At 43.2% G+C, this 18,703-nt stretch overlaps 3 protein-coding genes across 4 annotated transcripts in view; all 3 read left to right on the plus strand.

Annotated features, from left to right (window-relative positions):
* Positions 1-13,988, plus strand: part of Rhp (rhophilin) — a 189,368-nt gene extending 175,380 nt beyond the window's left edge. For both annotated transcript variants that reach the window (XM_065216780.1, XM_065216781.1), the window contains 8 exons: positions 10,436-10,589; positions 10,652-10,793; positions 10,863-11,074; positions 11,130-11,234; positions 11,293-11,437; positions 11,494-12,407; positions 12,923-13,075; positions 13,132-13,988. In XM_065216780.1, coding sequence (XP_065072852.1) covers positions 10,436-10,589; positions 10,652-10,793; positions 10,863-11,074; positions 11,130-11,234; positions 11,293-11,437; positions 11,494-12,407; positions 12,923-13,075; positions 13,132-13,341 — 2,035 coding nt within the window. In that variant the 3' untranslated portion in view covers positions 13,342-13,988. The remainder of the gene's footprint in view (positions 1-10,435; positions 10,590-10,651; positions 10,794-10,862; positions 11,075-11,129; positions 11,235-11,292; positions 11,438-11,493; positions 12,408-12,922; positions 13,076-13,131) is intronic.
* The window catches only part of Usp1 (ubiquitin specific protease 1), a 473,693-nt gene that overhangs the window by 315,329 nt on the left and 139,661 nt on the right, over positions 1-18,703 (plus strand). The window lies entirely within an intron of this gene.
* LOC135697177 (uncharacterized) overlaps positions 1-18,703 on the plus strand; it is a 511,087-nt gene that overhangs the window by 220,984 nt on the left and 271,400 nt on the right. The gene's annotated exons all lie outside the window — the stretch shown is intronic.

Raw genomic sequence — 18,703 nt, forward strand, 5'->3', positions numbered from 1 at the left:
ATCGTCATTTAATGGATAGCATAATAAGACGTCTTCAGGCTCTACAAATGGGCCAAGAGATCAAGGATTTTTCTTTAACCTCAAGGAACTTTGTAAATCTTCAAGGACTTTTAAGAAGTTCTTCTGAAAAAAAATCGTAGAAACTCAGGAATCATTCGAAAAGTTTGAAGTAAGGTTGTCAAATATCAGTTGGACAAGATGAGCAGATTGTTCATGATTCAAATGGTTTCTCATTAAAAAGACACCACCTGAGCAAAATACGATGAGAAAACAATAATTTCCCAATCAAATTGACGCAAATGAAAAACAATTCGAATATGTATGTCTGAAGAAAGCCATACAATTGCCATCCGGCGTATTTGCAATTTTCCTCTCCACTTCAATCAAATCGTCATAACCATCCATCATCAAAACGATCCGAAGGTGTGGACACAGTGAGCCGGCACAGACAAACTGATGCTATTCTCGTTTCCATCGCGCCACCTTTATTTTCTTTTCTCACTCATTGCATCATAAGACGATTTGGATTGCACTGGCGGTGATTCCTACTGTTGCTCATTTTGTTTCTATTCTCAGCTGCAGACTTTTGTAAACCAAAACCAAAATCGATTCAAGAGGCAAACGTCTACTTGTCTGTGGCAGAGAGAAGGTTCCTTTCTTTCTGCCGATGAATAATAAACGTCGATGGGCGATAGATGGATGGATGGATAAGATGGACGACCGGACGAACGGATGGATACCAAATTGATCAATCAAATCTTTACCCACTGTGCTCATTTCTTCTTCCTCTTGGAGGCTATTTTAGTCATACCTTCTTCTATTCCATGCAGGTAGGTTGAGGGTTTCCTTCTCCGTCAAGGTCTCCGATTTTCTCCCGCATCTAAGAGGTCTTAAGGTGAAAGGCAACCAAATGGCATGACTCATGGAAAATGGCGCGCCCGCTGTTTGTCAATCAAGAGAAACAATACCGCCGCTGGGCGATGGGGGGAAAACTATTACGACGATGAGTGAGGAGGAAGCTGCCTGATGTCATAATTATTTTCCACCGGATAGTGTATGGATAAGTCACGTGGGATGATCGGCAGTATGTATATCTATGTCCCCGCGAGCAATGAGGAAGGGTAATTTATCAATGTGATGAGACCATAGCTGCTCGTCATCCAACGGCATTTACCGGAGTTGTGCGCTTTGGGGGGTGTTTCGTAAAGCACACGCGAATATGATGATGGTTTGGTTCCGTGAGACGGCAAGGGAAAAATTATCATCACAAATAGCTTTCAACTGCAACTGAGCAACGGTTAAGAGGAGATGTCACGAAGATGGGCATTACCTAGTCAGCATTCATTATTTTCTGCGAACTGCGATTGATCACGTCCCTCTGGTTGCTGTTCCGGAATCGGGTTATCGGTTGAGATGCTCGCAAAGGCACGAAGAGCACGTTATTTAGATATATGGGCCAGTGTCAGCTGCGCAATCAGCCCAGAAAATTGGACATGGAAATGGCTCTTATTGTAGGGGAGCTGGTTCTCCGGACTAGTGGTGGACTCGCGGCGGATAGTGTCCTTCGGGTGTGGTTTTCACCGTAACCAAAAAATGCAAATTGTGGATGATACGTGGTACACTGAACTACTGTACTCGGAACTTTATTTTCTGCGATAGAATTTTAGATGTACACTCGTCGGTAGCTTTATTGTACTGATTTTTATTCGATAATCTGATACGGGCTATCAGTGAAGAGAGGTTGTGTGTGCCCTATATGGTGTGTGAGAAATCCTACCTACGGGCTTTCTTCTCTGCTTTGTGGCATGCAAAATAAATTGAGTATGAGTGCCCTACTTCAACTGGCACAAATTCATTTAGGGTAATTTTTATAATTATTAGAAGTGCCTTAACACTTATGTTGGTCAATTTTACAGGATTGTATACTATATGGTTAACTTAAGACTGTCTAATTTGGCGGGAGAGCCGATCAAGGGACGAACTTTAAGCAAAATTGCCCTTATTTATCACTTGCTCCCTATGCAAGATTGGCTATTCGGTAGCAGCTTGGAATTGCTCGATTTATGCTTTACAGTAGAGTAAATTTAAGTTGATAATCAACATTTTGGTTGACTGGCGTAAACAAAAAGTTTAAAGTTAAAGTCGAAGACAACATATCAAGAAGACTGGCAACTTTGCCTGAATCTGAGCGACAGACACAGTAGCACTGCGCTCGAGCGAAGGTGGAAGCAACGCATTGAAACATGAGCAAATACACAAACCTTTCTTCTGGGGATGTAATCTTTGCTATCCAATTTGTTCGGAGCATTAACCTTTGCGCAGCAGATGACGCTATTGTGCCTGTCTAATAACGGTCGTTTGAGAAAATGGAAGAGTTGCCAGGTTTCTTTACATGTTGTCTTCGTTAAAGTTTAACATTAGGAATTTAAAAATTAAAATTTTAAATGTGAAATTTATAAATGATCATTTAAAATTTTCAAAATTAAAATTTTGCATTTAAAGTTAAAAATTCAAAATCTCAAAATTTGAATTTTTTCGTTTAAAATTTACTATTTAATAATTCAATATTTAACAATCTAGATTTAACATTATTTAAAGTTAGTGTTCGATTTTACTTTGAGATTTTTATTAGTGTACCAATTTGACAGCTGCGGTACTGACTCTTCTTCTTCTTCTTTTTCAAATTCTTATTCACGCCGCCAAATGAGAAGTTTTCTATAGATCAGCAATGGGTCATATTACGGATGTCACTTCACGGTGAAAACTTGTCACTTGTCGTCACGGTGAAGTGATTCTCATTTGATTTGTACGGCAATCGCCGTGTAGTGACACCCGTAATAAGGCCCAATATTCCAATAAGATCGTATCTGGAATAGGGCTGCTACCGAATAATCTGTATTTCTACAGATTTCTCAGAGCTTTTTTTCACCAAGAATCTGCTTTCACAGATCACATGTTTTTGAAAATATGTGCGCTGTGAGGTTTCCATGGCAGAACTTCGCCGGAAATTCACGGTTGCAGTTATGATATCAAAAATTGGATTGTGTCAACAGCATGATTAACATTTTGACACATGCCCAGAGCAGGCGCAGATATAGTACAGTGTTGCCAGTAACTTTAAATATCATGAAAATTTCTAACCATGGGTGCCAATGAAAGTGCCCACCTGCATTTTTGACACACTGTGCGGAGTTACCAACCCCTTGACACTTCTATAGAGAACAACTGGTGCAAGTTTGATCAAAGTAGTCGATCGCGTTCAGAAATAACGTCAAATGGAACTCGAACTCTCGGCTGCACTTTGATCGATGACGAAACATACGTCAAACTCGATTTTAAGCAGCTTCCCGGTCAAAAGTTTTACATCGCAACTGGACGAGGGGAAGTGCCGGGAAGATTCAAGTTCATGTTTGCCGACAAATTCGCGGAGAAGGCCATGATTTGGCAAGCGATTTGCAGTTGTGGCCTGAAAACGGAACCATTCGTCACATCCGGGATGATGACATTCCAAGTTTACATCGAAGAATGCCTGAAAAAGCGTGTATTGCCGTTCATCCGCAAGCATAGGGGCAAAGTCATCTTTTGGCCGGATTTGGCCAGCTGCCACTACGCCAAGGTGGTTCTGGAGTGGTATGCTGCTACAAGTTCGATTTTGTCCCCAAGCTAATGAATCCTTTGTATTGCCCGGAATTTCGACCAATCGAAAAATACTGGGCAATTTCAAAGCAGCGATTTCGACGAAGGACATCTAGCAAATGCGGGCAAAATGGAAGAAATGCGCTGATTCCGTGTCCGTTTCTACTGTGCGGGCGCAGTTGAAAGTAATGAAAACTTTAACTTTCTCCTTTACTATCATGATGATATGGAACTACCATTCACTGTAGCAAGACAACTGTCAGTAGACTGTGGGCTATCCTCGCTGTTTGACTTGATCAAGTTTAATAACCTCTAATTGTACTAAACTTGCTATTGTATGAAGGGCCACAAACGATTTAGGTGAATCCTTGGGCATGAACGCCCACGTGCATAATCGCCCACGGGATAAATGAGAATCTCCTCATACAACAGGAAGATGTCCCAATGAGTGGGGAGAAGAACCCGCCCTCTATTCAAGAAACGTTAAAGACGGAAGCTGGCATTTTCACTCTTCTCATCCATTTCGCTTGAATGGGGTGCCCTGTTGGACCCTCCCGTACCCAGCATTTAGTGATAATGCCAATTATAAAAAAAAAATAACAAGGTGACTTACACAGCAAAAAAAAAATGTAATATCGATCAATGTAATTCAAGCTGATGTATGAAATAATGATGTAATAGCAAAAAGCAGATACAATATTACATCAATGGATGTAATTTTGTTCGCAAAATCGATGTACATCGCACAACGTTATATTACACAACCGATGGATTGACCTGGTTGCAGCAGTTTGGATGTAATATTCAACAACTTTTTTTTTCTGTGTACCTTTATGATGAAGCAACTCCAGTCAAGATAGGTTTTCTTAGCGAAAAAAAGACAAATGATGATACGGATGAACCTTTTCTTGTTTGACATCTCAAAACCGAGGCTCATAACCATCAAACAAGAGGAACCCTGGAGCCAGAGTTCGATGTGGTAGATCTTATACCAGAAACGCACCACGAAAAGGTGATCTACCAGCATTACCGGGTCTTTACCTTCCTCCTTTACATTAGGGGGTTTCTCAAGGGGTAGGTCACTCCGCATACCAATCTTGGGTCAACATTTTCCTCAGTGTGCCTCACGTTCTGCAGGTGTACACTCAAAACATTTATCACATATCTAATGGATGAAAACCATGTGAATTTCACATAGCTTTCATGTGATCTTATAGCTAAAAATTTCACCACAAACTATTACCGATTGTGCTGGCAGTGCCGATCATACACTGAACCAAAATATCATCCTTTGATCGAATGATTATTGCTTCACCCAAGGCCTATTACCACAGACAAACAGACGTAACACTTCATTGTACATCTTCGTTCACGCATTTAACGGTTGATTTGAATATTATCAGTTCCGCGAACTACTCGCCGCAGCGCTGGAATCGAATCACTTTGACGTTTCTATACATTCTATAGAACTTTTATGCAATATTGTTTGCGAGCTAGCGAGCAAGCTTGTTTTCCGCGAGAAGCCCGAGAGATGTCGTTACTGAGGTCCTATGTTTTGAGATACTATGTTTTCAAGAAAAACTTTTCCAAAGAGTTACGTTTGTTTGCCTGTGCTATTACTATTATCAGATGATTTTGAAATGATCGTCATTCAGTTCATCATCTGTTAAAACCACAACAACTTGGATGCTTATCATCCTAATCTAGGATGATTTTAGTTCAATTTTTGAGAGCATAGGTGGACGTAAATCAAATGAATATACTAAATTAAATAAATGCTATTCTTATTTATAATAAGTGCTTGTTGTAGCAATATTGTCTGTTGAAAATAGGTAATATTTAAGTATTACAATGCTTTTTATATAATTATAAGTAAAGTCGATCTTGCAGTCCGTACCCCTATGTACCTCAAGCTAAGTAGTTCCTATGAAGGTCCCAACAGCTCCGAGAGCATCTCCCTACTGAAGTATGCATTGTATGTGATTCCTGTTCGCGATCGGCTTTGAATCAGTTGTGCCCTCCGCTCCGCTCTCGCAGGTCGTGATCCCCGTCGTTACCGTTGATCCTGATTATCGAACACCGATCCCGTCTGCAGTGTCTCTAGGAAACTGTCCATGACACCTTCCCGCGTCCAATCGTTGTAGAGCAAATTTCGTTGCTACCGTTCCTGCATCTCCTGCTTAGAACGTTCCTCGGCCTCCAGTATTTGGCGTCTTTACGAAAGCGGTTCAGAAAACTTCTCTCTGTGCACAATGATGTGGCGAACAATCTTCTGCACTGCACTGTGGTTTAATCATCTTAAATTGAAACCATATTAATTATTTAATATAAACCGAAGTATGAACTAATCTTAAACTTACCCATCGTTGAAGATAACAGCCTACATAAACTCAAAATTCAAATTGAAAAATTAAAGTTACGTGCTTTTCAACATGTCTCTTCACTGTTCGCTGTCGACTTTTTGCATTTTCAATCACATTTTTCATACACCAACAGTTCATTAGGAAAATGAATGATTTTCGTTTTGGGCCTTCGATGATACATTTACCTCTCAGCTTTGAGATTATGTTCGTTTGGTTTGGTACATTCCGAAAACAATCTTTAATTCATACAAGTTTAATGTCCATTATCATCTACTTTGAAAATGATTTTCACTTTATGCTAGGCATCCTTTTCACTTGTTGCTGGTTTCATTCGAAAATAAGAAATTGGCACTTGTTAACACACCGTATGACGAATCATTCGATATATGGCAGGTCTTATCTTACAGTGTAGAGCAAGCTGTGATTTTTTTGTAAAATACGAATATTCTTTGGTACAAGCAATTTAAATATTTACCTTATTTGACAAAACCCAGGTAATCATGACGTTTGATTATTGAAAACAATTTGAATGAAGAAAAGAGACCTACTGCTGTCATGATTACCTGAGATTTGTCAAGTAATGTAAATATTTACACCGATTGCATCGAAGAATTATGGTGTATTTGGCAACCCGGTATTTCTGACAGCTTGAATGTTTTGGTTTGCATTCGCAACGGCCCCGAAAATGTCGAATATCGTGCTCGATAAGGATTCCTTCTGCCGGCGTCGATGGTGTAGTGGTAAGCGTGACTGCTTTCTCACCCCAATGGGTCTGGTGGGATTTTTCTGTGGCATAACAATCTCTGGTCACGTAAAGCCGTTGGTCCCGGCCCGTGTGTGTTTGAATGGGTGTGGAAGCTGCCTTCCTGTACTGAACATTCGATTGCCGTCAATGGATGGCAATCGATGTCCGTCGGTGATTGGCTCTAGATTGCGGAACAGAGACCGACGTTAAATAAAGGAATGAAGAAGAAGAAGGATTCCTTCTACCAGAGCTTTCCCATGATGCAGAAGGTGGATTGCATTCTGACGACGGTCGGCGTAGACGAGGAAACCATCTACAGCAAATCCACTGCATCTCGCAATCTCGCTGCAGACCTGGCTGCTGGCATACGAGCGGATACGAGCAAGAAGATCGACTTCTTGAAGCAGATCGAGAAGGACGGTGAGGAGGGCATTCCGTCGGTGAAGCTGTTGGTTCGGGATAAAAACGACAAAGACAAGGCCAATTTTGAAAAGCTGCTGGAGGCGATCAAGAGATCCAAAGATGGCAAAACGTTGGGCGACTTCTCCAAGGACAACTTCTCGGATGAATTCTGTGAATCGTGGCGAGTATTCTTCAAGGACACGAGCTTCGACACGGTGGACATCTCAGCGTCCCAATTGGGTACATCATGTGCTCCAAGGAGAACTCCGCAGTTATCACCATCAAGTAGGCCTGCCTGGTGACGGTAGACGCATTCAACAAGTACCTCAAGGATCACATCATGGAGATAATCGATGCTGATAAGAAAACTGATATCCAATCGGGTGGCAATTACAACTTGAAGTTCAGTGAATTCAGCGACAAGAACTATCTGCACTTCGGATCGATCATCTGTGCTCTGGGTGCGCGTTACAAGTCCTACTGCTCCAATGTCGTCCGAACGTTGCTGGTCAATCCTACGGATACGATTCAGAAGCACTACACCTTTCTGCTCAATCTGGAAGAGGAACTGCGGAAGGTGATTATTCCGGACGAGAAGCTCTCGGAGGTTTTCAACATCAGAATGGATTATGCCATGAAGGAGGATCCAAGCTAATAAGTTCGGTTTTGCCATCCGGTTGGAGTTCCGGGAGTAAGTTGTAAGTTAATTAGGTTGAGTGGTAGCAATCAAAATTCCTTGTGATTGTGCCGTGAAAAGTAATTCGGCCTTGTAAGGGTCCTACTTTTCAGCAGCAAATTACCAGCACTCGGTCAATTGGTCATCTACCAAACAAAACTCACTTGAATAATAACTTACAATTTTTTTTTTATTTTATGTTACGAAAATCGAAAACCTTCACCGACATCAAAGCATATCCATCGTTGCCTCAGTAGTTCTTGATTAGCCAGTAATCTTCCGTATCCAACCGCCACCACTGCATGATCCAATCCATCCAAATTGTTCTTACATTCCGGTTCGTAGTACACTCCAGTTGCGTAGTAGCTGAAAGACTTGTGACCGGCATCGATAGCAATCGACAGCCCTCGGAAGCCTACATTTTGAATTTAAATGTGAACCGAGAAATACACAGTCAAACAGCACGTAATGTTGTGAACAACTTCAATGTCAGCTGTCCAGCAGTGCTCCCATTTTATTTAATGAACAATCCAATGCCTACGAGATTTTGCCGATGGATGTGCCCAAGCTGTGCCGATTTTTTCTTACTGAGTGACTTACCGCTTGGGTTTTCTTGAGAATTTTCAGAGTTATAATTATTTTAATGCATGAAGAATACGCAAAAAATTAAAACTATTAGAGCCCCTTGTTACCGAGGAGTCGATCAATTGTACCTTTGCCGATCGATTTTTTTTAGTTTCATAACTACAACTTCCGAATGAGTACAAAAAAACGGATACTTGAAACAAATTTAAGGTTCAGCACAAGGGGCAAGACAGCTCTTAATCATGAGCAATTTCAGAGTTGCTTTTGAGGCACCTCGAGTAACTCACATTGCTCGGTGAGCAAGATAACTGTCATTTGCTTTCTAACTTTTCGCATCAAAGCAACATTTGGAGGTGCAAAGCCGAAAAGCTGCTGTCAAACATAACAACAACAAAATGAAACATCCGGCGTGAGGTGATAGAAAAACTCAATCCGCCGGACCAAATACTTCCAATCCGTCATCTGATACTAGTCGAAGCGATCCCGTTACCATTGCTGGACAACCTGCCACTAGATAAAATTGCGATCCGAGCTCTGGATTACTACGGCGATGTTCTGCTGCCAGCGGGCACCATCCCACTTCTGGTGCTACTGATGTGCCTTCTGGGTAATCGTGATATGGCGCGATACACCACCAAGATTCTTCTGCGGCCGTTGACGGAAGTCTATGTAACATTTCTTTTTCGTTAGTTTAATTATGTATTATATCCGGAGTGTGTTTCTTTCTTCGGTTTCTCGTCAGCAAAGTCTATAGCGATGAACCATATGCATGATTCGATTTCCTCCAGTAGATCAATGATGGGATTGATGTCCGGATGACGGCTTCGGCAGTGGCGGCTGCGCTGTATACTCCGGCTTCTATACTGGTGATATCATGTTCTCCTCGGTGGACATCTGAAAACGATTCCTCTGGTTATTTTATTAGAACAAGTAACCTGTTTCCACCAACCTTCAGTTAATTCACATCCATCTTTTCGAGACGGAAGAGTACGCACAAAATCACTTTCAAAACCGTTACAGCAGCTGGTGACGGGGCCCCATCTTTCTTAGCATAGTTCGAGCCGTTTTCCGGACAAATTCCTTTTGATCCAAGTGGTACTGTTATTCACATTGTTTGAATAGCAGATCTGAACAATTTTACTATGTTCACAAACAAAACTGACGTCTAATATGAGATAAATCTTTTCAAAGAGAGTAAACGGAGTAAGCAGAGAGATAAAATCGATGAACGTCGATTAAATTTTGAGGTACACTGAATTACTCGCTGCAAAAAAGCAGCTCAGAGTAAATCTGTCGCACCCCTTGGTTCAGCATCTGGAAAAATGTCCGAGATTCTAAGCCTTCGACCACTCTGTTTCTAAACTTGACATCGCCCCTCGAACTAGGTAGGGTAAGGTGGGGCAAGATGGGTCATCTACTTTGATAGTAAAAATTAACAGGCCCAATGTAGTCCCTATGCTGGTTTGAAGCAAACCATAATTGAAGTTGCATTGAACCTGTTGATTTTACAAATAAATTAACCAATTTACTAGCTGCTGACCCATTTTGCCCCACCTTACCATACGTATTTTTAAAGAGTTCATAATTTCCGAAATTATTATCGCTTCCAATTGTGAAAGCACACTTAAATCGTCTAACGAGGTACCTACTGCTCCACGATAGGCTTTACAATTTGCTTCGCAAAAAATGTGTAACCTGCGTACAGTTGGATGCCATTATCCTCATCTAAGCGGTTTGTAATCGTACACCACCCGCAGTTTCCACCAGCGATAGCTCGAACCTCACCTTCCAAGGAGGGATCCCTGCTACGATTTGCACTTAAGTTGATAAAATTAATGTTGATTGTTTGCCCTCTCGGCCGTAGAAACAAACAGTAGTTCAAAATGATGGAAGCCAAGGGAAAACGCCTGCTCAAAGATTTGTTTGCAGTGAAGCTCATTATCGTTTGTTTGCTTTAAGCTCCACGTGCCATACCCGATATCGACAATCGATTTCATAATAAATCGTTTTTCTTTATTTTGCTTCCAGCTTGGACTACGTGATACCGATGATCCCGCTCGGGCTGAAGGAAACCAAAGAGGTCAGCTTCATGGAACCCTTTTCGGACTTCATCCTGGAGCACTACAGTGAGGATTCGTCCGTGTACGAGGATGCCATCGCCGATATTACCGACACGAGACAGGTGAGTTCTTGGAAGAGGTCTCCTCTCCTTACTTAGTTTTACTAACGTCCACCATTCCACAGGCAGCCAAAACTCCGACCCGAGACCTCCAGGGCGCGGCTCTATTGTTCCGCTACTACAACCTATTGTACTACGTCGAGAGACGATTTTTTCCGCCCGACCGAAGCCTAGGAGTTTACTTCGAGTGGTACGACTCGCTGACCGGTAAGATTCCTTATTGTGCAATTTGAACGTTTCAGCTTGAAAAAAAATTCCTCAATTCTAAACCACTAGGGGTCCCCTCATGCCAGCGAACGGTCGCATTCGAGAAGGCCTGCATCCTGTTCAACTTGGCCGCCATCTACACGCAAATCGGGGCCAGGCAGGACCGCTCATCGGAGAAAGGGCTCGACTCGGCCGTGGATAACTTCCTGAGGGCGGCCGGTGTGTTCAAGCACATCTACGACACCTTCACCAATGCGCCGTCGATGGATTTAAAACCTCAAGTACGGATGCGAAGTTTGTTGGAGTGGATCTTTACTAATTGCGTGTATCTTCCAGGTCCTAGAAGTGCTGGTGGCACTGATGTTGGCGCAGGCACGCGAGTGCCTATACGAGAAACTTTTACTACAGCTAGAAGAAATGACCAATTCCGATTGCAGTTCGGTAAGTTCGGTGTGAACATCCTTCTCGAAGCCATGACATCAATCGATGCTATTTTCAGCTACAACGCAATCTTGCCGGCGAGGCAACCCAACTGACGGTGGAGTACCAGGAGATTCACCGGATAATCCAGAGCAACGAGGCGCACACGTTCCTCCCGGAGTCCTGGGCTGGACTGGTACCACTGAAGTCCGAGCACTACAAAGGTAAGTTCCGTTGGATTATCATCCAATTTGTTACGATTGAATGTGATTCTTTGCAGCTCTTGCCCACTACCACACGGCCAAATCGATCGATCCGGCGCTGCGAAACTTCAAAACGAGTACCCCTTCAAAGTCGGCCACCAAGCAGAAGGTCAATCTGGGCAGCCAAACGTTGTCCCAATCGCTAGACACGTTCATCTTCGATGAAAGCTCCCTCGAGGGGGACCTCAATCCGGCAATGCTGAAGAAAGCTCACCTGCGCGAGTCCCTCTCTAGTCACGAGGAAGCCCAACGGTTACAGCGAATGTGCCGGGAGCTGAAGAACAAGATCGCCCTCACCAAGGTGCTCAACTATGGGCTGGAAAAGACGTCCGAAGAGCTGGAGATGTTGGACCTGGAACTAGACGGAGCGGGCTATCTGGACGAGGACATCGACATGATCGATGTGACGTTGAACACTACCTCCAAGTTTACCATTTCCCTGACGGGACCGGACTTTACGGCGTACAAAATCGAGGACCCATTCCGAAAGCTGGGACCGATGGCAATCTTTTCGGCGAGACGCCACTGGACTGCCCCGCGCTGCATTCGCCTGCAGAAGGGCAACTCGATGCTGATGACCGGCGGAGGGACGTTGGATCGACGTCGGTACAATAGCAGTACAAACATCGGAAGCGCCAGCAGCAGTACCGGAGGCAGTAGTATGGACGGAAGCAGCGACGGTGGCCGGAACAAGTGCCAGTGCAACAAGACCAACTACTACAACGACGTTCGGGCGTGCGACGTGTGCTTCAAGGACGTGTGCAACGTGTCGGATGCGGACTATCGGTCCCGGAAGTTGACTCAAATGCCGTCGAGTGAGGGAAGCGACTGCAGCAGCAGTGGCGTCGACCATTTCGAGAGCTTTGGCTTCCACGTGCGGGGCGATGCGCCGGTCATGATTTCAAGCGTCGAGATTAACTCGCTGGCTGATGTGAGTATCGCTTGGAATGAGTCTCTCAATGGTGTTGGGACGCGGTTTTTAAGTTGAACAGCTAGAAAAAAAAAGTGTTGAATGTTAGAGGTCTCCCGAAACAAATTTGGACAGTTGGGAAGCACAGCAGTGCATATTTAAAGACTTGTAGTAAATGGCTTCAGCCTAACATTTACCTTTTATCGGCAGGGGGTAAACAAAGTTCTTGAGCGCCCATGTTTAGCCAAACGATTTTTTATCCTCATGCGTAAAGGCATTGCCGAAGCCGTCATTTACCTTAGACGAACCTCAGTAAATCAATGGAAAGTCGCAAGTCGTCTAGATTTAGCCCAGGACACATTATATGAAAGTTCTCTGAACGTTTCTTGTAAGACACTGAATCCTTCCCTAGAAGTCCACTGGATATAATCTGAAAGTCCTCCATATTCATATTCCTTGGATGACTTTTGTCGTTCAAAAGATTTTCATGAACGATTTCACGGGATAACAACGTATTTCCCTTTTTTCGATTCCAGCTCGGTGGCATCAAGGAGGGAGATTTCATAGTGGAACTGTGCGGAGTGGACGTCAAGTGGTACAACCACCAGCAGGTGCTGAAGCTGATCAAGAACTGTTCGAACAGTTTGGACCTCAAGGTCATCACCCCGATGGATCGCAACTATCTGAAGGTAAGTCCGGTTCACAATTTTCCTTTTGTTCCAAAGTTGACTTTTGATTAAAACAGCCAATGGCCTCAACCCACTCGAAGGGATCGATTTCAACGCTGTCCGGTAGCTCGTCGGGGGTGTCCTCGGGGGCACCGAGCCCGACCGGGACGACCTCCAAGATTGGTGGCAAACCGCGCTCAAAGTTGGGCAAGAACCGCCTCAGCAGCTTCACCTCGGGCAGCTGGAATCCGTTCCGTCGGACGCAGAGTTTGGGAAAGATTTTCTAGGGCATTACCTGCGACTGTCAGTTACGGATAAACTTTTTTTTAATTCGTGTACAGAGATACTACTTTAGTTTTTATTCGTGGGAATAAGTATACTTAATTTTAATCGTAAGTTGTTAGAATTTGTAAAAACATGGATGCCATCACAAACTTACACATCTACCTAACAGCTTGTTCAAAGTGGGATAGATAGATAGTCGAATGAGAAAGTCTTATTTATAGCCTATTTCCTCAAAACCTTTTGAGAGTTTCTTTTAAACAGTCCCGAGAGGAAATGAGACATACTTTTGTTCCGGAATATTTATTGTTTTAAAATGTTAATTTACTCAAAAGTCTAGTTTTATCTATAGCGCCTAGTAAGACCTGACATGACGACGGGCAAACTCCGAAATCGTCATGAGGGTTATTCCATTCTGTACATTTGAATAGAATTTAGAATTGTTAAGTGACTATGAATCCGCTTGAGCGGCATGAAGGAAAAAAACAAAATTGAATAATTTTTTACATATTTCTAACGACATTTTGCTTCGGGCAAAGTCTAAATAGTTAGTCGGGTAGGACAGTCTACAGAGAGAAGGGGCACATTCCAAAAATGTACTATAAATGCGAACGACGAAACTTTGAGCAGAAATATAACTTAGTGAAGTTAGCGTTTGCCGAGGTTTTCATTGATCCGAACCGTCCATGTTAGTAATCGCGCCATCTATCGCTCGAAGGTGAAAGTTCCAGATGCAGCGAAGATGTCAACCGCAAAAGAAAGGTATGCGTGGCTGTGATGCCAGGCTTCTTGATGTGTCGTCTTCGGCCTACACTGAAAGCGAATCTTACTTAGAGAGTGAATCAATTTTACTCATTTGTATGGATATATTTCCTAAAGCGTAGGTTTCTCGTGCGCTGAGTGACCTTCGCTTTTAGAAATTTTTCCATATGAATGAGTAAAAGTTAGCTTCGATTTCATTGTGATTGTCATCGGATAATAGTTCACTGTTCTTACCCTGATAAAAACACTAAAAAGTGCTTAACGATGTGCTCGGGGTATCATCCGTAAGCAGTGGCGTAGTGAGGGGGTGGTGAAAACGGTCCCCGCCAAGAGCAACAAAGTCAAAAGGGCGAATTTAAAGAGTTTCTACTCAGCAATTTTTCCACGTCATTAATTCCATTGAAATAAAATCTATGGGCGTTTGGGGCATGAGGGAAGTGCAAATACGCCTTTTAATTCAGTAACAACATATTTTTAATAAGTGTAAAATTGTCAAGGCACGCGGACTTTTTTCGCATCGAGGGCGAAACAGCAGAAGCACCAACGAGTCGTCAACCTTAAGTCGGACACCACGATGATCCAGCAGCCGTCAAGTTCGAAAAATTCAGTCACAGCGTCTCGGAGAAGCAACTTGGAAATCAACAACGTCCAACGAATGCGGAACTCCTTGCTGGTAGTGTGGTCAGATGCACTACGTTCGTGATTGTCCGTTCTCTGATCACCATTGCAAATTGGGTGATCGTATTGGCCACAAAGAAGGCTATTGTGGTTGCGCCAAGAAGTCTTCAAGCAACTTTTCCAGTCCATCTCAAGAAAATAAGCAGTTCCAGAAGAAGAAGCTTGTTACCAGAACTCAAGTTAAGGAGATTTTCGTTGTGAATCACATTCCAAACAACACCAAAAAGCTTAAGTACGTGACCTGCATCATCAACGGCGTCGCTGCTTCTTTTCAACTGGATTCCGCAAGCGAAATCACGGTAATTTCCAAGGCTACCAGGCAACAACTGGGACGACCGAAGCTGACTCCATCGTCGATCGAAGCGTCCAATGCATCAGTTGAACCACTTACTATCATCGGCGAATTCCAATGTGAAGTCATCATCAACGGTGTAGTCAAGCGTGGCCTCGGTGGGTCGATTCAAATTGATTCTATCTGCAGACAAGTCGCAACAGAATCCAAGCCATGTTTCAACCGGAAAAATCCAGCAACTTAAAGACGACCATCCTGCGGTTTTCGGTGACTCGCTACATAGTACACTGCAAAAAAAAACTAATAGCGAATTCTCAGCAGCATTGCGGCACTGTATGAAAGTCATTTGAAGTCACTCGACGAAACATGGTTGCCAATGACATTGGGCCGTATGAATAAAAAGAGTTTACTTTACTTTCCCGTGCTTTTCTTACGGGGAAAGTAAAGTAAACGCTTTTATTCATACGACCTATTGTCAAAAGGTCCCTCAAAAACCATGCTGCTGTTTTGACAGAAATTTTCTTTGCGCGTCTCTATCAACGTATCAACGTATCTGTTCCAACCCAGTGCGAAACCAAACTTTTTGTCAGTGCGAACCTCAACCTTAGAGACGTTCAACGTGTCTGCTCAACCTGGGTTATAGTTTTATAACTATAGTTTTAAAAACAAACGAGCAAACTGACGTCTGTCAGAAAGCAAGCAGACCCAATCTTGATTATAGTCGCTATATTCATAGTCTGGCGGATAGAATTTCGATCTATCAACTAGCGGAACCAATTCAATATATTTTAGACCAACAATTGAAAAGGTACTATCAATATTATAAACAGAACGTTGATTAGGGGCTGTTCATTAACTACGTAGACAGTTTTTTTTTGGATTCTTGACCCCCCCCCCTCCCCCTGCGTAGACAATTTTCCATACAAAATTTTTAAAATTTGTATGGACCGTGCACAATTGCCAACCCCCCCCTCCCCCTAAAATGTCTACGTAGTTTATGAACAGACCCTTATTCTTTCCTCGCCAATGGGGGCGACCCCGGCGTAGTGGTTAACATCCATACCTCTCACGCCAAAGTCACGAGATCAAATCTCACCTCCGGACAAGTCACGAATGACCCAAGAGCGTTAAAGTGACCATAATAAAAAAAAAAAAAAATTCCTCGCCAATCGAACGCAAATTACCGGCATCGTCGTATAGGGGAAATTTTCCCTATCCCAAAGATGGTGTCAGCTTGCGTAGGCGAGCCTTGAGTCACGAGCAGTGATGGAAAAGTTCGCGATAACTCACTGTGACTCGCAAACTTTTCCCATGGTGAACTTCGTTAAATATCGCGAACTTTTCCAACACTGGTCACGAGAAAAGGGTCAAATAGCGGAACCAATCGAGCAAATCACGACCAACAACAGAAAAGAGCACATCAGTTATTGCTGATCTGTATTAAGAAAATCTCAAATATAACCCGACGTTAGTAATTTTGACCTGAATTACACGTCGTCCACTACAAATTTGGTGAAATTGACCGTATATTCACGTAGGCAGATTTAGTGTATTTGTGTTTGTGTGTTTGTGTGTTTCAACTTGAAAATTGTCGAGGAACAGCGCGTTGAAAGGATGTTGCTCGTGGACATTGCAGAAGTGTGGTTAACATCTCACTATAGTCTGAAAAATTATCGAGAAAATCTGTCCAAAAAACCGACTAAGTTCACGTAAACAGTACCACTGATCTGTCATGCGATTGCGGTTAACCCCGCCGGCGCAAAACCTTATAAGGCGAAGCAATTTGTTAAACCTAACGCCAAACCTGTTTTCTTTTCGAAGCGACCAGTTGCGTTCAACACTATTCCACTGGTGGATGCTGAGCTAACGCGTCTCCAGTCACTCGGAATCATTACGCCGGTTGACTTCTCGGAGTGAGCCGCACCGATTGTTGCAGTACAGTACGCATGCCGAATGGACGTGCTCGAAGCCAACCACTATCCTCTACCTACCCCGGAGGAATGGAAGCTGAATGTTTAGAAGCTACAATCCATCGCTTCCATTCCACAACCGAACAACGTTTCCGAGCTGAGATCGTTCACTTTGACGGCAGATTCGTGCCGAACATACATGAGCTTCTCCATCCTCTCGAAAAGCTACTAAAGAAAAAATCGAAGTTGCAGTGGAATTCCGATTGCCAGCGGTCTTTCGAACAATTCAAGCAAAGTCCGACTTGTTGCTAATGCACTACGATCCAAAATTGCCAATCACCGTAGCAGCAGATGCTTCCAGCACAGGCATCGGGACAGTGATATTCCACCAATTTCCGAACGGATGCATGAAGGCAATCCAGCACCCTTCAAGATCTCTCACTCAAGCCGAGCCAGGTTACGGTCAGCCAGAAAAGGAAGCGCTTGATCTAACCTACGAGATTCTACAAGTATCTGCTTGGACGTCGTTTCACCCGTTCTCACGGATCACAAGCCTCTTTTATCAATCTTTGGATCCAAGTATTCGTATGGGCGCTGATGCTACTAAACTACGACTTTTACATCCACCATGTATCCACCAACGAGTTTGGCTGTGCCGACATGCTGTCTAGACTGATCGATCGTTCCATTCGACCGGAAGAAGATTACATCGTACCTGCAATTTCCCTGGAAGAAGACATGTTGAAGCTATCAAAGTCGTAACAACAAAGACGGACAAAGTGCTACAATCAGTCATCCGTGACGGTTGGCCAAGCGATGTACGCTCCATAACCAACCCGAATGTTCGTCCTTACTTCAACAGACGACAGTCGCTTACCCAAGTCGTACGAGTTGTCGTTCCGAGCAAGTTCCAAAAGCAAATCTAGAAGCAGTTTCATCGTGCATATCCTGTCATGGTCCGCATTAAGTCAATCGTTCGCAGTTTCGTCGAGATCGAGGTTTTCGTTCGGCAGTGGGAGGCCGCCACAATGTTCCTGTTCCTGGTTCAAACCCATTATCATTATTCTTCGACGAATTTGACCTAGACGTACCAGTCTAGATCCAGTTCCAGTTCCAACTCCTGTTCAAGAATGACGACGAATTCGGTTGCCATCTACATTCCAGTCCTACTGTATAGGAGATGTTAGATCGCAAAATTCAAAGTATCAAAGCAACCATTGACTGCGAGGAACCAAATGGTTTTTATTCGTTCGAAGTGTAACCAACAATCAATACGAAACTAACGATTTTAAATTGGCTCACTACTTGACTAGCCTATTGGTCCCAAGCAAATCGATTAACGTACCTCATTCTAGTCGTAATTCTAGTACTACACTATGTTTGTTTTGATTCGCTATGAAAGTTTGACGGATAAAATGAGGGGTTATTGGTTTTTCCTATGTTTCGAGGGGTGAATCTATTAGCTATTAGACCGAAGAGAGTACCAGAGCTGAGCCAAAAAGTTGAGCACGTTTCTTCGGGACCTACTAGTCTTAGAGTTACCTCTTTGGTGTAACTGCAATTTTAAATAAAGAAGATTAAGCAAGACACAATTTTACTAACTTTCCGGAAGTTTCTGGAAGAACACTTCACAAAAGAATTGTGATAACACTCCAAGCGATTGTTAATCTGCATATACACTACCCGTCATAATTATGGAATATAGGGTTTCCCAGAAAGTATAAG

Source organism: Ochlerotatus camptorhynchus, unplaced genomic scaffold, assembly GCF_037179485.1.
Source record: "Ochlerotatus camptorhynchus isolate MF236.1 unplaced genomic scaffold, CSIRO-AGI_Acam_v1.1 ptg000067l, whole genome shotgun sequence".
Taxonomy (NCBI): Eukaryota; Metazoa; Arthropoda; class Insecta; order Diptera; family Culicidae; genus Ochlerotatus; species Ochlerotatus camptorhynchus.